Source organism: Triturus cristatus, chromosome 4_2 (assembly GCF_964204655.1).
Source record: "Triturus cristatus chromosome 4_2, aTriCri1.1, whole genome shotgun sequence".
Lineage (NCBI taxonomy): Eukaryota > Metazoa > Chordata > Amphibia > Caudata > Salamandridae > Triturus > Triturus cristatus.
In genome coordinates this window covers 82,874,639-82,897,706 of record NC_140586.1, presented here as the reverse complement: position 1 = coordinate 82,897,706, position 23,068 = coordinate 82,874,639, and the positions used below count along the sequence as shown (strand labels likewise).

The 23,068-nt window shown below is 47.8% G+C and overlaps 1 protein-coding gene across 3 annotated transcripts in view; it reads right to left on the bottom strand.

Moving 5' to 3' along the window:
• Positions 1-23,068, bottom strand: part of DOCK6 (dedicator of cytokinesis 6) — a 409,103-nt gene that overhangs the window by 44,355 nt on the left and 341,680 nt on the right. For 2 of the 3 annotated variants that reach the window (XM_085600641.1, XM_085600640.1), the window contains 2 exons: positions 18,205-18,330; positions 7,436-7,525 (listed from right to left, as the gene is read on the bottom strand). In XM_085600641.1, coding sequence (XP_085456767.1) covers positions 7,436-7,525; positions 18,205-18,330 — 216 coding nt within the window. Of the gene's footprint in view, positions 1-7,435; positions 7,526-18,204; positions 18,340-23,068 lie in introns of all 3 variants that reach the window. The other variant, XM_085600639.1, reaches the window with a different exon arrangement.

Below are 23,068 nucleotides of genomic sequence, written 5' to 3'. Positions count from 1 at the left end.
ACTGAACTGCGAAATAATCATAGTATAAAGTAAATATCCAGATAGCTTTTACAGTGCGAAACAAATCTAAAAATGACAGTGGAACCTTCTAACTGCCAGCACCTAATCAAATATTACTCCCAAATTCATATCCCTTTTATACTTTCAAGAGTATGTGTGCACACCGATCAGCACCCACCATCACAATGCTTGTTCCTATAGGAACTCAATGATTTTAGAACAAAAGCACAGGTGCACCATGCTACAACAAACAAATTAATTGGAACAACTATGAAGTCCAAGTCCAGTCGATAAAAAAGGTGAAAGTTCTTTGATTTTGTCACTTTATTCCATATTCTTGTAATGTTGACATAGAAACACAACACAGCCAACGCATTTCGTCCTGATACAGGACTTCTTCAGGGCACTGTATGTAAATCAAAATGTCTTCATGAAGTCAATCGCACAAAGAATCTTAATGAAGTCATCAAGTTCATAAAATAAGTATCTAAGTTATTAAGGACATTATTATTGGACCGTGATTTAGTAGTCACGATCGACGATAGAGTACAGCGGCAGAACTTCCTCCAGTACAGTGCTTTCACTAAAAAGAAAATCCAAATAACTCAAGTTTTTCTAAGGCCATACTGTTAAGACCTCTATGCTGCAAATGACTTACAGTTTAAGGATGTCCACTCAAAAGTTAATCTGCTAGGCGCTGTAGAATGGACCTTTGGTCTAATAATCCATGCACATTGATTTTGCTATTCTATATTGACCTCGAGCCCTTTGACTGCTCAAGGTAATTTCTTTCTTCACCTGATAAGGTACCTGATCCATACGAAATCAATTGTAATTAGTTTGGAGACTTTGGTAGAAGCCCAAGTTTGGAGGAGAGAAAGCAGAGGCAGTTGTGTGACTTTCTGATACTCATCAGTGCTGCGGCCTCTAACAATGGCAGTTTCATATGAATATGCTCAACAAGCATTTGCAATGCAATATGTATCGCATTTGCAAGAGTTTGAGCTATTGGCATTGTAAATGAAAATGCCTTTTATTTATGTGCTGAGAAAACCTGCAAGCGGTGCGTAAACACGCACTTTGAACTTATCGTTGTTGCTTATGAGAAGCGAGGCTGGCAGTAACTGCGCCTTGTTTAGTGCCAGCCTTGCTTCTCTCAAGCAATGACTACAAGTACAGAGTGCAGGTTTACACACCCCTTGCAGGTTTTCAAAACACATAAATAAAAGGCATTGTCATTTACAACGCCAGTAGCTCAAACTAACGCAAATGATCGTTTATTGTGTTTGTGCTAAAATAAGAGGCTGTCCGTAGGAACTTTATTTAAATTAAGCATCTAAAGCTTACATTCCGTTGGCCCGGCACCAGGCAATTGAACCTACTTAGAGAGATCGGCAACTACCACACGTCTGTCGACATAGACTAGACGCAGATTAGAAAACAGAAGTGCTCGATCATATATTAATGCAAGACAAGCAAGTTGTGCCAATCTGCTTAATAGTGTGTTGTCTTTTCATGTAATGTGCAACATACCACAGTCTACTCTGCACAATGCCTTCCCCATTAACCCTGTACCCCAAAGTTAACGGTTTATTGTAGTGTTTATTAAGTGGCATGTATTGCCATTTTGATACAAAATGCTGCAACAAACTGTATGGCCTTTAATGTATATTCATAAACAATAAAACTTACTCATAAAAATACAATTTAAAAAAAAGCTTATGTTTGGAGCTCTTCTTTCAAAGCTGACCAGCTCCGTGCGATCAAGCCATATCGCAACTTACAGGGAAGGGCTGCTTGCGATCAAGCTATATCTCATGCATTCTACAGGGCGCCACATGCTGCCTTTGAGCTCCTACTCAAGCTTCCTTTTCTTAGCTACATGAGGAGCACAGAAATTCACTTACCAGGGAAGAGGTGCAGCGTACCCCCAGGCATGGTTGTAAGGGTAGAGACATTGTCATTTACAACGGCAATAGGTCAAAATATCACACATGCAAGACCTACTGCATTGCAAATGCTTGTTTTTAATGCCAACTAGATAGAGACACCATGCACAAACACACCTCGTTAGACAACTAGGTATTACAAAAAAATGTATTCCATCAAGATTGGCAAGCACACCCCCTCACCCCCACAAGAAAGATTCAGACACCTGTTAGCCTTGACATCTTTTGGCGTGTTTCCCCTGCGTTTTTGCTTTCTGACCTCCATGTTTTGACTCTGTTTTTGCAGGCGTAGTGTGTCTGCGCACTCTTCTCACTGCTGATCAGTGGTAAAGTGCAAGTGCTCCTGTGGTAAATTGTGTTATGCATTGGTTTTTCCATGATTGGATATTTGATTTACTTGTTAGTCCCTAGTAAAGTACACTGAGTGTGCCAGGGCTTGTGAATCAAATGCTACCAGTGGGCCTGCAGCACTGATTGTGCCACCCACGTGAGTAGCCCTGAAAAGGTAACTCAGACCCGCCATTGCCGAGTCTGCGCACAGTTTGTAACTGCCATGTCGACTTGGCACAAGCACCCACTTGCTCGTCCCTCACCTTCCCTTTTCTTACATGTCAGCCACCCCTAAGGTAGGCCCAAGGTACCCCTGTGGGTTGGGTGCAGTGTATGTGAACGGTAGGACATGCCCTGGTGTGTGTGGCATGTCCTGATAGCGAATTACGGCCAATTTCGTTTTTCGCCATTGCAAGGTTACCTGTTCCCGATAGGACAGAATGGGGAGTTTGTTTATAACATCTCATAAACATAACTGGGCCGGGGAATTATGTAGGAAAATAAAGTTTAGTATGTCTGAACTCAGAATCTAAATATGCATCTTTTCAGTCATCTCATGTGCCTCTGCTGGAATGTGGATTGCCTGTCTGGGTTTTGAATGACAGAAGGCTGGGGAGCAGGAGTGGCTCCAGATTGTCTAGGTGGGTCAGGAAAGGTCTGAATATGACTGGGCTGCAATTGGGGAAAGGGGAGGAGATTTACTTGCACCTCAAAGGGCCTGGTCTGCCTCTGACCATGTCGTCTCCACCTCCTGCCAGGAAGTCACATCAGAGAAGGCAGAACTGGTTCTGTCTGGGCACAGACACTCTCTGCCTAAGAGATCAAAGAATTTTGGGATGTAAGTATTGGGGCCCAGACCCCTGAACTTTAGAACTCTTTTGGACAAAGAAGACTGCCAAGAAGAAGAGCTGGAGAAGCTGTGAGGAGGAACTACCACTTTGCTGTGTGCTTTGCTGTGTTGGCCTGTAGTGGCTGCTTCTGTCTTGGGCAGTGAAAGGACTGGACTGAACTTTCTGCAACCTACTTTGTGAGTTTCTCCAAGGGCTTGAGGTAGAGCTTGCCCCCTGTTCAAGAAGTCTCAGGAACAGCAAAGACTTCAAGCTCTTTTGCCCTCAGCACTGGGGACTGTGTGTTTTATGCTGCAACAGAAGAGAAGCAACCAGACGAAGTCTAACACGCCGCTGCCGACTCCATGTCCTGAAGGCACCGCCGCAATGTCGCACCACGACCCTGGTCTCACCAACGACGCCTGATGACGCCGCCTCCAAGCCACTGCTCACACCGCGACTTGTGAGCCCCGCACTCCGCACCGCCCCGCTTCACGACGACGCCTTGGTATCCCGGACGACGACGCTCCACACTGAAATCTACGCCGCTGCTTGCACCGTGGTTCGAGGGCACCGCTCGTAAAGTTACATGATACACCGTCCTCATCCCGCACGGCAGCCTTGGCCTACCGACGCCAGCGCCATTGACTCCAGTTCGTCAGCCGAAAACAACGCATCAGCAACGACGACGCTGCTGCTTGCACCGCGACCTGCCAGCACCGCGACGAGCACCGCATTCACTTCGCACTGCTGCCCTGGTCTCACCGACGATGTCATATGACGTCGCCACCGAGCCACTGCTTGCACTGCGACCCGAGGGCACCGTACGCCGCACCGCTGCATTTCGCACCGCAGCACCCGACGCCTGCCGATGCCAGTGCTCCGGACTTCAGCAGAGAGGAGTTCGATCTGCAACACGTGTAACCTCGAGGGCCCAGATGACTCCTGCACCGACCTCCGGAACCGACGCCTGCGGACATCGTGCTTTCGGAAGCTCAAGGAGAGGTCGCAGACGCCCTGCATTTCTAAAAGGTACTGTTTGCGGGTCTTCCCCGACACCATAGCTGGCCCGCGACGCCGCGGTCAGCCAGAACTGTTTGGATTTGTTTGCTCACGACACAGTGATAGCCCCGGACGGAGCTATCGATATCAAAGAACTGTTTTTCAAGCATACTTTGATAACCGAAGATTTTTAAGTACTGTATTGTGGATTTTTATAGTTTTTGTTCTTGTCTTAAGTATATAAAAATATTGGATATTTTTCTAAACTGGTGTGGTGTCCTTTTGTAGTGCTTACACTGTATTTCTGTTGGTTATGTGCAAATGCTTTATACACTGTGTAGGAAGGTGGAATCTGACTATATGGTTGCCCCCACTTTTTCCCTGGTGTTTTGATGGTTTTTGACTAGTCTGGCTGGGATCCTGCTATCCAGGACCCCAGCCTATCTGCTTTCTCCCTTAAATGACTTGGTGTGCATATTAGATGCACTAGTGATTGGATACTGTGGTACCTTATGAGCCCCTAGTATATGGTACCTTAGGTACCAAGGGCATTGGTACTTCACAGGCCTACCCGGGGCTGTAGCATGTATTATGCCACCCCTGGGAAGCAGACTCAATCTGACACCACAGGCCTGCTACTGCAGCCTGTGTGAGGTAGTGTTAGCACTCCTCACTGAGATATAGGTTTCTATATCTCACCATACACACACACATAAACCTATCAACCACCCCTATTGCAGGCCCTATCAATCCTGAGGGCAGGGTGCTTGGTTTGCAATGTGAGGGGGTGCCTCTGCCTGAGCAGGGCCCCTCTGCAGCTACCAGAGTCTATTCTCTATGGCTGTTTGTGGATGCGGTTAAACCATATTCTCTTAAGTACATTAAAATGCTAACTTTGGAATGACAGCATCAAAACATGTTGTGTTTGGTGTCAAACAACTTGGAATCATACCCCCACATCAGTCCATGATGTGGGAGCATGATCCCACCCTTCTAGAGGGGACGACATGCAAAACGATAGAAATCCTATAGAGCTCTGGCATCACAAAATGGATGCCACCAGCACAGACACTGGGCTGCCCTCCTGCTGCTGACTGAAACTCGCAGTGGAGGAAGCCCAACAAAAGGCATCCTGTCACAGGGAGGTGTCACCACCTTCCAGACAGGGTTTAGTGTATTGGGGCTGGGTGGGTGCACTCTTTGAGTGCTTTGAAGTCCTGCACTGGGGGAGCAGTAGGCTCCTCTGTGCATATGCCAGCTCAAACCGGTTCAGGGGCTACCCGTCCCTACTCTGGCGCGAAACTGGACAAAGCGAAGTGGGTGTAACCACCCCCTCCCCTGACCCTCCTAGAGGAGTGGTCATAGAGCTAGTCCCTCCCCTATCTTCACTATAAGATAGCAAACTTTGCCATTGCAAATCAGATAACCCTGGACGACGCTCTACAAAGAAGAATCCTGGCCCTTCGACGTTCCACTACCTTTGGAAAACAGAAGAGTCTCCCTTGGAGTCAAGGAGTGACTCCCCTGCTTGGCAGGCACCAAAAACCTTAAACAACGGTTGCAAACTTTCCCGCTCGAGTTCGAAGTCCCTGCTGTCCCGGAAGTGAATTTCCTGACTTCTCGACGGCCATTGTGAGTCCCCAGCAGAGCTGTGGCAAGTGGACCCCACGAGTGACGAGGAACAGCAATACCCGGGGACCGTGCACTATTGTCGATCCCTTCACGACGTTCTACGAACTTGTGCATTGGACCATCTGTGGCCCAAGCCTCCAGCAGGTTTTGCAGCGAAAATCAGAGGCCTACCCCGTCCCGAGTGACCGTGGGCTCCTGTGAAGCATGTCCTGAAGAGGCGTCCTCGCGATTACTTGCCCGTTGGCTAGTGGGTCCCCCGAAGACTTTCCTATCGACTCAAAGGGCTCCCCTGGTTGCTCCAGGCCTGCCCTCACTTACCCTCGCTGGGTGAGTCCCTCAGACCTTGCTGGTCTGCATCATCGACTTTCTTCAGTCTACACGAGACTTGCAGTTGCCAAGGCTTGTTGGCTCCAATCCGGTTGCTGACACCGCCATCAGCTGCAGACGTCGTGGGACACTCCGAATCCAGCTGCTGGTCATCGTCGATCCCTCCTGGACCTCGTGAGCAAAGAATCAAAACACCATCGACAACCTGAAATCACCTGACATCTGTGGTCATCCATCTTCCTGGCCACCGGTCACTGGCAAGTGACCTTGAACACTGTCCCTTCAATTTTCAGGTCTTTTCCATCTTGAATCCACCCTTGGATTCCACCGACTTCTTCAGTCGACGCAAGCAGCAAGTCTTCTTTGGTCTCCATAGAAAACAGCGACGCGACCCGACACCAAAAGACATCTGCACCCGGCTTCCCTGGGTGAGGTAACTCGTGCACTCCGGTGCCCTAGTGTGTGTTGGCCCTCGAAGTACTTACCTTGTAAGTGGCTTGCTTGTAGACTTCCTCGAAGTACCCTAAAACTTTAAAAATCAAACCGCGACTTGCACCATTGTAATCAATAGGGAACCCGCAGCTGTGTTCACACACTGCACGCGTCTCCCGTGGGCCTGTTACTTACCTGCTAACACTGCAGAAGTGAAGTCCCAGCGATTCCCCAGGCCTTGTCATTTTGCAAGTCGACGTTCTTATACCATTTTTTTAGTATATGGTCTGGTACGCCCCTAGGGCTCCAGCCATATTTGTGCTTAATTTATTGTGAAACATTGACATTTGAATGTGTTCCTGACTTCTAATCTCATAAAGAGATTAGTAGAGTGTGTCTAGAAATAAATACATATATATTTGATATATATATACCTGTGTGGTGTCCTTTCATTTGGTAATTCAAGAGATTATAAGGTAAAACAAGCTGCTTTACATTCCTCTGAGACTTAGCCTGAAGGCTGCTCTCCACAGCTACCACTAGGATATCTTTCTTTAAAAGGTTGTCTTAAACCTATCTACCATAAGAGTCGAATTGGACTGGTGCAAGGTGGCCACTATAACTAGTGACCAGCATATGCCAGGCCAACTTCTCACACACTGCCTCTAAGATAAGCCTGAATGCTCGTGCCAAGCTACCAAGGGGGTAAGCAGGGGTTATTTTAGGAGTGTAACTCCCTTATCCTGACAAGAGTGGTGGTTTCTGCCCGACTTTGGCACATCCCCTAGCCGACCAAAAATCCAGTTTCTAACAACACCGATATATAGAGCACATACATAGGGCAAACAAACACAGGACACAAGGCAGTCACCCAAACACAGGTCATCATAAACACACACGACACATGACTTATTACATAAACACCACACACATTACCTTGTTGGCATTCAACTTGCTTTTGTCCACCGGGTTAGAATCCTTTATAGTCTCCACCATGTCATCGCCAAACCTCTCGGCATAGAACTCCTGCAAATGAAAATGGAACAAAATGAACAACTAAAGCACTTGAAACATGCTGGCTCGAACACCTTCTGCTGAGGTCACCCCAGCAGCCAGCGTGCAGCAGTCACAGACCACCAAACCCTCATCACAAGGTCATTGCTAGGGGGGCTACCTAGAAAAACTAATGGTATTGAAAAAATTGTACTTGGGTAGTTTTTATGCACTATGTGGTTTCTGTATATTTAAAAAGTAACCACCACAAGTCTGAAATTCTCACCGGATGCACAGCAATGCATGATGGGAGAGGGGAAATGGATGGAGACAATAAAGAAAAGTGGTGCCTGGAAGAGATGCAGCTAGGCACTAGTGAGTGAGTTTGTCCTTGGAGACGTGCCTATGTTCTATTCTCAGTGGCTAAAAGAGAAAACCTGTATGGTCCTTCTGTCCTACCATCCACAGGATCACAGGTGGCAAAAACGCTCAAAAAACACAAGGGGAGAGTGCTTTTGCCTGGTTCCACGAAACAAAACATCCATGTCAAAAGAGATATGAGTTCAAAACATAAGAAACATCCTGATCTGGGGGCTTTTCAGGACTACACCCCACCGACAAACGTTTTATGTGGAATTCAGATTTGTGACTGACCAACGGCACTGACTAACCGATCCAGAAGCTAGGATGAAAGACAAGGTCCCCTTTTTAGGTCTCGCCTGACCCAGCGCATTCGCTGGCCTGGTGAGACTTTTAGTAAGGGCTTCAAAAAATGCTACCATGGCCGGCCTACAGCTTGCGTGCATGTGCACGGGCGTGCGCTTACGAGCAGAGGCGCCATATGACTTTTCTCATCATGCTCATTAAGCGCATCGCTCGCCGCGCTTGATCGCGATCACTTTCACTTTCGCGCTGTTCTCAGTGAGCCAGTATTGCGCTCGCACCATTTTCTAAGCCGGACTTGTCTTGTTTAAGTTGCAGCGCGAGCGCGCACTTGTTTTTTTAATGGTGTAGCGTGACTAGCCATCTAGTGTTCCATGATTGCTGTGAACATGACAAAGTTACAAAATACTCCCGGTCCAATATGGATGGCTGCATTCATTCCTGAAGGTTCCACGCCCCCATCCGCTTTACGTGCATATGCATCAGGGAGCTAGATGGCAAACAGATTGGCTGCCACCTTGATGTGGTGGTACGATTGTATCTACTACAGCAGTTGAACTGTTTAGGACTACAAAGCGCATAGCAGTCGTTTGACAAAATACATGCACAGCGATCTGCTTATTATCTTTAAAATAGCGGGTATACAACCATTCGAAGCATTAGTTATTTTTTGGAAAACGTTGTATACCCGTTTCCTTTATATCGTAAATGTTGCACCACCTTGAAGTATGCTTTATTGAGGGCGAAACCACAGTGAGCATGGAAAAATTTATTTTTTTCGTATCCCTATTTTTTTAAATAGTTCATTGTAAACAATCTGTTTTTATAAGGTGCTAATGATCGAACATAATTGGATTGCTTGTTTCTTTTTATTTCCCTTTGTGGTAATAAAATGTCTCAAGTGACGTGAAAATCAAACCAGTATTGGGGACTAAGTTTGCGTGTCTGCGACGGCAATGCAGCTGTGAATTCTTATCCTTCTTTTTTTCTGGTGTATGGAGTCTCAGTTGCTTTTACTTAGAAAATCAAACACACCTTTATTTTTTGTTTCTTGAGCAATTGCTACTTTAGATTTATTTTTAAAGAAATTTAAAATAACAAGTTGTTGAACGTTTATTGAAACTAGGGTTGGATATATATGGAGCCTTATAAAGAATGAACCTCTATCTACAATGCAGTGGTTAGAAATTGCCGCAAATTGGAGATGCAGAGCAAATGGAATCAGTGGCGACTGGTGATCTTTGTAAGTGGTCTGGTGTAGTGCCTGTACTGAATGTCAGCAAGCAAAGCAGTTTGAGGAGGATGTTCCCCAAGAAAATGTTCATAAATTGCACTTTGCCATAAAGCGATGGGTTCTGCATTTTTAAACACAGTCTCTCTTGAAATGATTAAAAGGCTATATGTGAAGTAGACAAGCGAGAAACTGCACTTTCAAACGGACTGCCTTCTACCATGTTATTTATTTAAACTTCTAAATTTCATATTTCTTTTTTTTGATCGCAAGTCAAAACTCCGTTCAATATTATGGCATTGCACCTACAATGAATAGGTAGGGTTTGAAAAATACAATACGGCAGACTTTGCGGTCTTGGGTAGAATTATACAGCTAACCGACTTCATAGGTTTCTATAGCAGTTCTGTCTCACAGGTGATGGAAACCTTACAGGTTCAAGCAGTGATTGTATTTGTGTTGTTGTCCTAAAATACCATCTACCCAAGAATATCCTCAATATGGAGGAAGACACTCTTTGGCATTCCGGGTCATACTAGGTTCACCAAGTCCTCTGACTTCTAGATCCTGCACAGGACTTCGCTGCATAGCCTAACGACCATGTGGTGCGGGAGCACCCGTCCTGCGGCCTGGTGAGGGTCTGGGTGCCCGTGACGGGGTCCATCGGGCCAAGGAAGGCTCCCCAGACCTGGCTGGGATCAGAAGCAGGGACCGGGCCAGGTGGGTGTGTGGCTGGCTAAGTCTTTTCCTTGCGTAAGTAGGAGTTTGGACTGGCCCCTTGCAAACCAAAACTGTGTTTATTTTCTTGTACTACAGCCGCTGGGATGGCAACCAGGCCACAGCCTATACTTTCACATTGGAAGATATGCTAGTCCTCTAGTTTCTCTTCTCCCCTCATTTAGGTCTGTAAAGTGACTTAAAGGACAAAGCACCCTATAGGAACACTGCATCAGAGCATATTACAATGCATATTACAATGTGCTGTACTGGTGGTGTATTCTGTTCCCGTCAGTGCATTGTTTTATTATATGCACTGTCATTACTTTTTCACTCTGTATGATGGTTTAAAAGTTGAGGTCATAATAGAAATTTTTTGTTATTCCTAGTAAATGCTAGTAAATGCCTAGTTTATACGAAAAATCTACCCTGGTGCATAAACCCTCCTTCCTCCAAGGCGGCTTTCTGTTTGCCATTGAAGCGTTTCCTTTAATCAGCAAAATACCTACTAATTGCCAAGACAGGGGCTGCAATAATTGCCTTTACAGCCAAATGTAGATAGTTATGAATTTACACTTTCAATGCTATGGCTGTGTCCCAGCCACCCCTCATCATCTGATAACTTTAGAGAATTGGGTTGTGGCACAGCGTCACCTTCCCTTCTGCAATCCTTTATGGAAAGGACGGAACCCTTCTATCTGGACTGTAAACTGGCAATCTTGTTTTATTCAAAGCATTGAGATATTGTTGCTAAAGTGAATATGAGACCTTATTTCCAGTCCGTACCAATCTAAAATATCATCACTGTTTTTTCCTAGCGAACCGTAGCCAAGTCATATTAAACGACTCGCAAGGGATATGCAGCCCAATACCATTAGTTCGGCGTATATTGCGAAGGATATTTCCTTTAGCTTTTGTAGGCAGATTCTAAGCACTCACTATTTTTTTTTTTTTTAAATACAATTTTTATTGTCATTAACAAATATAACAAATAGAGCAGTACATCATCATGACTGATGCGGTCCTTTGCCGACACAACATACCAAGCGTTTTCACTGTACATTCAGAGTTATAAATTTAAATACGGTCACACCCAGATACCTCTTAAAAGCACTCACTATTATCTTTTAGCCAAGGGACCTATGGCACAGCCGCATATTGTGATATGCGTACAGTGGATGTTTTAAACGTGTGATTTAGAGAACTGCCATTGCGGTCTCCCTTATAATTACGTGCATTGGTGCTCTCTGTACCTGCTAACATATATTTGGACAGCTTTGTATAGTGTAAACGAGGCCCGGGGGCATTAGAGTGCTTAACGACAGAGTCAAATCTTTTTAGGCACTCAGAGATTGAGTGATTTGTCCAGAATCGCTGGATACAGAGCCCAGGCTGGGATTCAATCCAGGCTCTCTGATTTCAAGGTAGGCAGCTTTGGCTGCTAGGCTGCATCTCCTACTGCAAAGAATAAAAGCAGGAGAGCGTTCAGTGTATTGGTAAAATAAGCCCTTTTAAGAAATCATAAAGGTAATTCATTATTGAAAACCAAAACACACTGGGAGGATGGAGGTTGCCGTGATTCATATATTTTAATAGAATCTTATTTCTTTAGCAGGCCTCAATTCTGAAGAGATAACAGGCCTAACACAACCTGACTAAAAAAGTGTGCAAGAAAATAAAGGTACAGAAATGACATCACACAGCCACAATGCCTTGTTACTACTAAATCACACTTCCACTTACCACAACACTATAAACCGGGCTTTCATTAATGTGAGAATCTTAGAAAGAGTCGTGGGGATAAACAGTGCAGGAACCGTGGCTCAGGGAATGATGTGAACAGAGTCTAAGCCTGGCAAACCGAATCCAGGCCTAGGCAATGAATATGGTGCTGCAGAGGTATGGCGAGAGTACATGTGCTGTATTGGACAGGAATAGTATGTCATGACCATGGTGACAGACACGTGCCTTAGAATTACAATAGTCAGTGTAGGAGAGTGGAATCTGACTAATGGTTGCCCCCAACTTTTTGCCTGGTATTTAAGTGGTTTTTGACTAGTCTGGTTGGGATCCTGCTATCCAGGACCCCAGCCTATCTGCTTTCTCCCTAAAACGGATGTAAAGTACCCTAGGTACAAACCTAATTGGATGCTGGGCATGCCCTACCAGTCCCTTGTAGATGGTACCCTAGGTACCCAGGGCATGGGTCCCCCAGTAGGCCTACCAGGGCTGCAGCACTTATTGTGCCACCCTGGGACAGCCACACAAACTGACACCACCAGACCACTACTGTAGTCTGGGTAAGGTGGTGCTAGCACCCCTTACAGGGATGTAGGTACCCTATATCCCATACCCTTACAACACATATACTCTCATAGGTCACCCCTATGGCAGGCCCTGGTAATCCTACAGGGCTGGGTGCTGAGGTATGTGTGAGGGGGGACCCCTACGTGAGTAGGACCTCTCTGCAACCTTCGTAAAACCGTTACTGGGTTGTTTGTAGTGTAGCCATACCATATACTCTTAACCGCATTATAAGTGAATCACGTCATCGCGATAACTTGAGAATGGCTACACAGAACCATATCGTGTTTGGTGTCAAACATGAAGGAATCATACCCCCAGTCCAGCCATGGGCATGAGGACACGATTCCCCCTTGCTAGGAGGGTGATATGGGAAAAGCGGTAGAATTTAGACACCAATTTAAAAGTGCACATGTACCACAAAATGGCTACTCTCCGCCACCTACACGACTCTGGCTGGCTGTTGCTGGGGAAAACCCCAGCCTCGCCATCTGGACAATAGGGCTCCTGTGGCAGGGAGGTGCCAGCACCTCCCCAGACAGGATATGTGGATTGGAACAGGGTAGGTGCACCAAATGTCCTTTCAGAGTTGCACGTAGGCAGCTGCAGAGCCCCAATTCTGCATACACCGCCTGGAACCGGTTCAGGGGCATCCTGCCCCTCGCCCAGGCGGGAAACACACAAAGGGGAGTGGGTGTAGCCACCCTTTCCCGCCTCTACTCTGATTGGTAGGCTCTATTTGGGACCATCCCCTAATCTTGGGGATATATGTGAATAACTTTGCCCCAGAGCCTCAGATTCGTCCAGAACTTCACAGAACTGACCTTCGACGAGCTGCTGCCCAGCTGACTGAAGAAATCTCCCTTGGGATAAAGGAGTTATCCCCCTGCTTGGCAGGCACCTAAAAGACTGCAAGATACCAGGTTGGAACTTCGCTGCTCTCACGAACTTCGACGCCTTCCATCAACCTTGAGGTGGGTCTCCAGTGCATCCCAGAGTCCTGTGAGCGTGCCCAGCAAGCCTGAGCACCGTGGACCACGTGGGTGCCGGGATCCCTGCATACCCCGAGACCCCGGCCACCTCTTGCATAGCACACGACCCCGACCAGTGGGGAAGTTGTGCTTTGGCCCATTTCTGAGCCAACCTTCAAGCAGCATCCGTGCCAAAGCTCAGCTCCCTAGTCCGCTCCGGTGGCCCGTGGGAGCCCTTTTACGCACTCCATTTTGCTGCCCTCCGCGGTCCCTTGTCTCTCGACTTGTGGGCCCTGACGGAGGAAAACCTACCTCTCCAAGAGTTCCCCTGGTTGCTCCAGGCCTGCTCTGCGCTCCCTGCAAAGGAGAGCACCCTCAGACCTCGTGGGTCTGCACCAGCAGCTGCTTTGTACATCTTGCGTGGGTTGCGGTTGCCAATGCTTAGTGAATCCAATCGGGACACTAACACCGCAGCGACCCTCATCCTATGTGGGACAGTCGCCCTCCAGAAGCTGGCCTTCCTTGAAGCCTCCCGGAGCCCGTGACTGCAGAGCCCAGCTGTACCTTCTACACCTGAAGCACCCGACATCCACGAGCTCCTTCCTGTGAGCTCCCTGGTCACTGTGCCGTGACCCAGACTCTGTCCCCTCTGCTTTCAGGTTCATCTTTATCTTCTCTTCATCTTCAATCTTCACGACTTCAACGACGCTTTCAGCTAGCAGCAGTTTGGACTACTTTTCCATAGAAAATCAGCCCGCGACCCGACACCAGAATCGACCTATGCACCCGGCTTCCCTGGGGCAGGTAACAGTGGTACTTCGGTACTCCCGTGGTGGTGGGCTCTCCAAAGCCTTAAGTCTCAAGCCTTAACTTTGTACTGTTGCTAGAAGTGTCCTTAAACTTTAAATATTCAACCGCGACATTCTCCATAGGCTAACATTGCGATCCCGATAGCAGCTCTTTGCACTGCACGTGTCTCCCGTGGGTCCCCTTCCTCTTTACTGTGGGTGGATTCTGAAGGGGCAAGCGATCCTGAATGCCCTAGGCATTGCCTGTAGAATTGTCGTGGTTCTTATACCACTATTTTAGTATATGGTTTGGTCCCCCCCTGGGGCCCATTGATTTCTGTGCTATTTATTGTGTTTATAAATGCTTGTTTGAATTGTAACTTTGCCACTAGCCACATAAAGTGACTGTGGGATTCTGTCTAGAATAAATACATATATTTTATATATATACCTGTGTGGGCTACTCTTTCATTTGGTTATTCAAGAGGTTATTATGGTAAAACAATAAGCTTAACACTCCTTCAAGACTTAGCCTGAAGGCTGCTCTCCACAGCTACCACTAGGATAGCTTTCTTTAAAGGTTGTCTTAAACCTATCATCAATAAGAGTCGAATTGGACTGGTGCAAGGTGTCCCTATAACTAGGAACAGCATATGCCAGGCCAACTTCTCACAGTCAGCAATTACTATAAGCAGAGACCACAAACTGAACGGATGCAAGAGTAAAAAAAAAAAAAAAAAAACGTATGCATAACGCTGTAGGAAAAGAAAATCTTAACACCCCTCTGCCCCCTCCACCGCCACCTTAAATTACGAGAACCCCTTGAAAAAGAAGACAACTCAGTGATTAACTTTGTAATGGTTACCAATGCTAGAACTGCAGCCTACAGGATGTGTTACAAAGATTGGATCTAGTTACCTATATCTACATTGACCCCTTTTCACCCCAGAGTTATGCCAGCCCTATCAGAAGTCACATTATGGGTTGAGGACCAACTCTGCTCGGTCATGGTTTCTGATAGTGCATAGGAGGACTTTATAGAAAATGTGTCACCTGTATTTAGGCAGACTGACTTGAAAAGCACCCATCACACGTGGAATCCATAGAGCCCAGCACCGACCCTCTTTGCTGGTGACTTGTGCTCTTCGCACACAATAATAACAAGATGGGTATGTAGTGGGGATCAATTATAGCCTATGTTAGTTATCCAAAATGAAAAAAACACTTATAATTGGGAACCTGATCTAATCAAACATGATTTGCTAATTAATGTAATTTTGTGATGATGTCAACCAAATATATCTACAGTTCATCAGGGGCTCTGAATATAGACATTGTCAGACATTGGGTTATTGTTTGGGGGAATACTTGGAGGGAAGGCTGAAAACCCTACTATAGCAACTACCACAATTCATGTCAGGGTGAACCGCAAAAGTCACTAAATTAATCTCTATATACCCGCGGGTAACTTGGCACCAAAACAGTTGGGCATAACTTTTAGGCTCCATGTAAAAGTACGTATGCAGTACACAAATAGTAATAAAGTGAAAACACAAGGAACGACACTCCCCAATTTAGAAACATAGAGAGTATTTTAATTCAATAAAACGAGACCAGATGACAAAAAGTCCATTCAGTAGATCTGGAGATATGCAATAAAAATGTTTCAGGTAGCAATAGCACCCAAAAGCATGAAGCGCCACACATGCTCATCTGGTCGCACTAGACCGGGTGAAAGTCACAAGCTTGGACCAAACGCAATGTAGCCAGATACAAAGAACAGGCTGACAGTTACCTTCTCAAAGTCTGGCGCAAAGAATTGCATTCATGGCAAAGGAGACCGCGAGGAGCAGTACTTACTTTTTTTTATTTTTTGGGGGGGGGGCCCTACTTCTCTCCTAGTTTTCTGCTGGGTGTTGCACTCTACTGGATTTTGTTTCATGCGGTTTTCTAATTGTTTCACAATGGATTCTCTGTCAGCATTGTCTATTACTGTTGCATTGTGCTAGCTGGTCGAATTTTTATTTAGTGCTAACTCTGGGAGTTGCTTGACTCATGGGCCTGCTTCTTTTCCTCTTTATGTTCCTGATTTATTAATGCAATTCAATGTTGTACTTGTGCTGATTTCTCATTTAGTGAACTGATGTTTCATTTTGATAGTAACTTCTTGTTTGCTGATGCTTTTTATGGTTGGTGCATTTTTTGCTTCTGACTAATCCTATAATGCTCCCATTGTTGATTGGGCTCGCTTTTGGGATACTGTTTCAATGCACTCTGCACTCCATATGTTCAGCATCCCATATGTTTAAGAGCGGGTTCCCTCCTGTACCTCTCTACCCCTACTTTGTTCTTTGTTACCCTCCCCCCTTCCCTGTTATGCACGCCTGTGTGTGCTCATCCTATTGTCTCGTGTAGTGGTGTAACTGGAGCGCTGGGGGGGGGGGGGGGGCCTGCAGTTCTACTCCACAGCAGAATTCCACTACACACCACATATATCTAATTTCACAACACATAATTCAACATCACACTACAAAATTCAACAGCGCTCCACACATTAAACTCTGCTACATAACACTCCACAACACACAATACCATTCCAACTAATTACACTCTATCACACAATCCCACTCCACATAATTCCAATACTTTCAAACAAAGAATTACTATCCACATAATAGAAATGCACACCATGCCACATAATTACACGACGCAAAACCACTCCAAAACACACAATTCCACAACTAACAATTCTATTCCAACCCACATAATTCCACTACACACCACATTCATCCACTCCAGATAAAATACATTTACATCGCCAATAGCACTGATAGTGCTGATTCTTCTTTTTTTTTTATTTATTTTTATTTTTTTACACCCAAAGACAGATCTGGATCTTCTTTTTTTTACACCCAAAGACAGATCTGGATCTTAGCTCCTACCCATTTTTTCTTTTTCGTCAACAAGAATGCACAGCTATCACACAATTCCACAAAACACACACTTTAACTCCACAAGTTGTCAATCCACACCACCTAATTCCACACCAAACCACATAATACAATTACACAACACACCACATACATCCAATCCACACCACACAATTACACAACGTACCATAAAATTGAACACCACACCACATAATTAAACTCCACTACATACCACTCCGCAACACAAAATACCTTTCCATATAATTACACTCCATAACACAGCCCCATTCCCCATAAGTTCAGTATATTCAATACCATATAATTACTATCCACATAACTCCACAGCACACTATGCCACATAATTCGACTGCACTAATCCACTCCATTGCACACAATTAAACAACTAACTAATCCAATCGAACCCACTTAATTCCACTACACACCACATACACTCCATAACACAGAGGTAAAAGACATTGCCATTTACTTTGCCAATAGCTCTAACTCGAACAAATGTGAGACCTATTGCATTTCCAATGCTTGTTAAATTATGTATGTGTGGAAGCAGAGCTGGCCAGGTGTGAAATTATGATAAAAAAATATGGAGCTCAAACTGCTCTCTCTTGGACTGGAATTAAAAGGAAGGGACAGGAAGTGCACAACAGAAATTTCTTGTCATAGGAAGGTCAGCATCGAACTACACAACAGTGAGGTTTCTGTCCCTTTCGTGCCCACGAGACATTTCTTGCCTGAAAATTACGTGTGGTGCTTTGGGAAAGGGTAATAGTACACCACCTGTATCACAAAATTCTCGAAATACCCCAAAAACATACTGGTAAAGTCTTTGGGCCTTCTATCTGGTAAATCAAACGTCTGGTGGATATATGGAATACAATTCAGCTAGATAATTCTTTTTTAGCAGTGTACTTCAGGCCTGCACCCCTGTCCTTCCTTAAAGCTGCAGTCCACAATTTCTTTATAAAGATCATTTTCTACTGACTTGCTTGCTAGAATGCCTGAGATTGTAAGATTCTCCATTTTGAGAAAGAATGGCTTGTTAACAAAAACAAACACCCTAGTGTCCCAATATCCAACCCCAAGGCCTTACCTCAAGACGGTGTGAGATTTCAGCAAGCTTGGTGATGGACGGCTCCTTGTACACAAACTGCTGTTCATCAAGATCCCCGAACTTGCTGCCATAGAATCCAACACGGAAGTAGGTTCCAAACATCCGCTGAAAGCCCTGTAAGAGGTATGACACATGTTAGGCACCAGTAAAGCAGGGTGTTTCGTCCAGAGAACCCAGCACCCACAGCCTACAATCAGCAAGTGGGTCGTGAAACTTTTAGCCAATTGTGCAACTCAGTTCTTCCACTTTTTCTTCCACTTCCTAAAATGGAGCTCAGTGCTTGTCGGAGAAAAATTGACAGGATGGGTCAGATGCAAGGCCTGCGGTCTATTTAATCATGATCCATTTATTTGGAAGCACTAAGCAACACCCCTATGACTTTAGTCAATTGCACACCTGACTAGCAGGGGTCGGACTAGCACAAACAAAATAGGCCCAGGCACCAAAATAAAAGTGGCCTCCATTAGCTAACCCGATAGCTTAAAAAAAACCAAAAAAGCCCACATTTGGAAATCAGGTCAGTTTTGAACTTCTAAAGACATGCTTAATGTACAAGTTACTTACCTTCGGTAACGATGTATCTGGTAGAGACGATTCTAGCCACAGATTCCTTAACATAGAATTATCCCCAGGCGTGATACTGGACTCGGAAAACTTTCTTTGCCCCAGCATCTCTGTGCGCCGGGGGGGCGGTACCACGCGACTCCGCCCTGACGTCGTCCGCGGGCGTGACATCAGCGAGGTCACATAAGCCCCACACCGGCGCGCTGATATCAGTTTTCTTCGGAGAACTTTTCCGTGCCACAACGCGGAGCCATCACAAACAAAACTGTGGAGAGTATGTGAACAGTGTGCGAAAAATCAGTGAAACAGAAAAGAGAGAAACGAAAGGTGAGCAACAGCACCACTTGGAAAAGTGCCAAGCACTAAGGTACAAAAAGGCATAGCGGTGAAAGCCATAGCAGTGAAAGAGCAGAGCACCGCTCTGAGGAACACCCTTGCAAGCCAAGGCGACATCCTCCCAGGAGGCAGAAAGCATGTGAAATACGCCATAGAAGAAGAGAGAGAGCGAGAGAGAGATAGAGAAAGAGACTGGAATCACAATCCACAACAGTGAAAGGCTACAAGCCCGGAAGAGAGGAATAACAGCAATTCAGCCCCAGATGACACCATCAAGGAGGGCCGTATCCCCAGAAAGGAGCGAAAAGGCCGAGGTACAGGCAAAAAAAAAAAAAAACAACGTAGAGGACTGCAAAGGAATCAGAAACCCCAAACAAGTAATAGGGAGAAGAGTAAAAGTAGGCCCCCACACTGGAGAGAAAACCAGGGTGGAGGGATGCAGAAGCACACATGAACCAACCGACCATGTATCATAAAAGAAGGGGTGGAACAATCAAGCAGAACGAAGCATCCTGTCCGGGAGGAAGCGAAACGGACACCCACAGAAGACAAGCCACCCGGAGGGAGGCGAGTGCAGAAAACCAAACTAAAGGACCTCGCAGAACGGGGAGGAAGGGCGGGCCGTGAAGTAGGAAGTAACATAGGGACCCAGCAGGTGACGTGCCACGGGGACAAGAAGGGTGGCCCAGCCCCCACCACGCAGAGGCAAGCAAGAACAAGGCGAAGGGAAGACTAGGAGACCCCAAGCCCATTCAAGGTACAACGGCCACAAACCCTCGTAGGGACAGACAGCCACCGAGGAGCATCCAGGAGGAAAAGAACGACCCCAACTCCAGGGAGAAGAGGTAGAACCGGAGGCAGGGCCAGCCGTAGGAAAACACACAGCGACAGTGGACAGCTGAACAGGCATCAGCTGCAAGGAAGCAGGCAAGGCAGGAACAGCTTCATAGCCAAGAAACGCAGGCATAAGTAGAAAGGCACAGGTGTGCAAAGCCCCAGCAGAACAAGAAGCTGGGGCACAGGGGAACACAATAAGGGCCACGGCGGCGGATCAGAACAAGCAGGCGTGCTCAGCCGGCAGATGACAGTACCATGGAGCCGTGCACCCAGGACAAGCCAGGGGCAGGCCAAGGGCAGAGGCCAGGGAAATTCAGAACAATCCCCAAAGGACGATCTTTCAAAAGACACACACTGACCCACGAAGAGAAGTGGGACCAGCCAAAAGAGAAAAAGGGGAAGACACGGAGGACGGACCCAAGCCGTCAACCAGAACACAGGAAAGCCAGGAGAAACCTAGCCCCCTTGGAACACCAGACAGAGGACCAGGCTGAAAAGCCGGATAGGAAGGCGGAAACGCCACAACACAACACTGTAGACAGCATGCCAGACTGGTCGAGCGATGTAGCGAACACCAAGAATGACAGAACCTGGAGCAGCGCAAGCTGCGCCCGGACAAGACACAAGAGACCGCACCAACAGTATACAGTGATGCCAGCAAAGGCAGGGAACCCGAAAAAGGGCGACCATACCTCCCCAGCACAGGACAGAGCGATGCAATAGCTACAAGTACCCCACATAGGGTATGATACGTCCCAAGAAAACATGGGAACACCTCTTAAGGAAAAAGCCCGCAGCAGAGGACAAGAACATAAAGGACCTGCAGATAGAACCACAGACACCAATCAGCCAAACAAAAAACACACAGAGGGTCCAACCTGAGGACACATACGGGTGTACCACCAACCAAAGAACCACAAAAGCCAAAAGGGCTGAACCAGCAGCCAACAGTACAAAGGGGTCAACCCAAGGGCCCCAAAGGCACGCACACCCACACAGAATACGCAGACGGTCCAACCGAACCACCAGACCCCCGAAAAAAAGGGTGGGATAACGCCACCCAGAAAGCAGCAGAGGACCGACAAGCCAAGTTTACGGAGGGGGGAGGAGGAGGAAGGAGCCCCGCAAGGAGCCGCTGAATGGCGGCATCCGCATGGGTGTTAAACAAAAGCACCCCATCAAAGGGCAGGTCAACCAGACGCTCCCTAACATTCTCAGGGAAAACGCTATCCCTCAACCAAGCATGGCGACGGAGAGCTACTGAACTTGCCATAGTGCTGCCAAGAGCATCAAACATCCGGGGCCGAACGAAGAATAAACGCGGCCAACTCCCTCCATCACATAGCGCCGCAGACACCTGCTTGAGAGGCACAAGACAGAAGGGACTCCACGGAATCCCACAAACTGAAGTAGCCCTGGCCAACACACAAAGCGTGTTGAGCGCTCGCAAAGCAGCACTAGAGGAAGCGAAGATGTTACGCCCCCATGAATCGAACCACCGGGCCTCCTGTGACAGAGGAAACAACACCAAAGGTAAGGAAGGGAAAGCAGTCTGCAGAAGAGGACCCTGGGTAGAAGGGTGGAAAGAAAGGCAGACTGGATCGTGCGGAGCAGGACGGTGGCGGTGGAGGAGCGACTGGGGCACCGGATCCCCCATGGCAGGACACCCCCAGGCCCCCAGAAGAGAATTATGGAGAGAAGCTTCGAAGGGAAGAAGTAACTCCCATCCACCAGAGCCCTGATGGAGAACCTCAAGCAAATGGTATGTAGGGAATGGTGTGGCAGGGTCGCCCATGCGCAAAATGCCAGCGGCCGTAGAAATGGCCCGGGCAAAGGCTGCACTCACATCTGTAGGGCGTCATGTGGGGAAAAGCAATTCCTCCGTCGATGACGGCTGTAAACTAAGCCGGCCATCCCCGAGCCCAGCTGGAGGAAGAAATGGCCAGCCCCGGAATGGTGGGAGATTCACGGACGAGTGGGGGACCTGAGGTGCCTCTGGGTAAGGCTGTGGCCGCAGGGACAGCGAAGAGCACTCCCTGGAAGATGCCGGGGAAAAGGCCACGACGCGGCGTCCCGTCTCTGGGGAAGAAGAGACAAAAAGTTGACGAACCTCCGGAGAAGAGGGGGCCTCTGGAGACGAGTCGACGACCCGACGCCGGCACGGCGCCGTGGAGTCCGCCACAGGCACTGGCGTGACGTCGACCGGCGCCGGAAGGGACGCCGAGACGACCTCCTTCACCCCTTGTGCCCTAGGAGAATGGGGCGGGGCCGGCTCCGGGTCGGCGAAAGAACGTCGCCGAATAGGCGCCGACTCGACCTCCGACGAAGCAGCTGCCTGCGTGGAGAGTCGAGAGGAACCCGGGGACGCGCCTCAGCCCCTAGCCAGCCCCCGCGGCGCTGACAGCTGTTGGCGCCTGAGCGGCATCAGGTCGGCTTCTGGCGAGGCTGCCACCTGCCCAGAAGACCGAGGAGGACTCGGGGGCGAGCCGCGAGTCCTGGCGACCTCCCGCAACACCACAGGGACCCCCTTGGGGGTTTGCGGCGAGGCAGAGGCGCCGTGGGCCGAAGAGGGGAACCCCGTAGGGCCGCACCACGACGGCACCACACCTCCAAGACCTGAAGCCGGATCCGTCGGCACCAGAGCCGCCGGTGACTCCGCGGAAGGCTCCGCACGTGGCAAGGGATCCGCGTAAGTCTCAGGAAGAGAAGGAGGGGCCAAGGAAGCCTGCAGAGCCGCAGCATAGGCCTCCATTTGGGCCCTGGTCGCCCCGATGCCGGGAAACGGCAGGTAGGGTGGCGACGAATGAGGCCGCATGTCCCGCGAAGAACCCGCGCCCTCCACAGAGCGGGGAACAGGCCTCGGGGACAAGCTATAAGACTTACCGACGGGCGAGCGACGCCCTAGAGGCCCCGGTGACGGGCGATGTCGAAATCCGAAGGGCCGATTCTTGGACCCCTCCGCGGAGACGACATCGATCTGGACAACCGGGCCGAAAGGAGCTTCATTCGGCGCTCCCGCCGGGACTTAGGCGTCAGATGCTGGCAAGCGTCGCAGTCCGTGGAATCATGGTGCTCGCCCAAACACCACATGCAAATAGGATGAGGG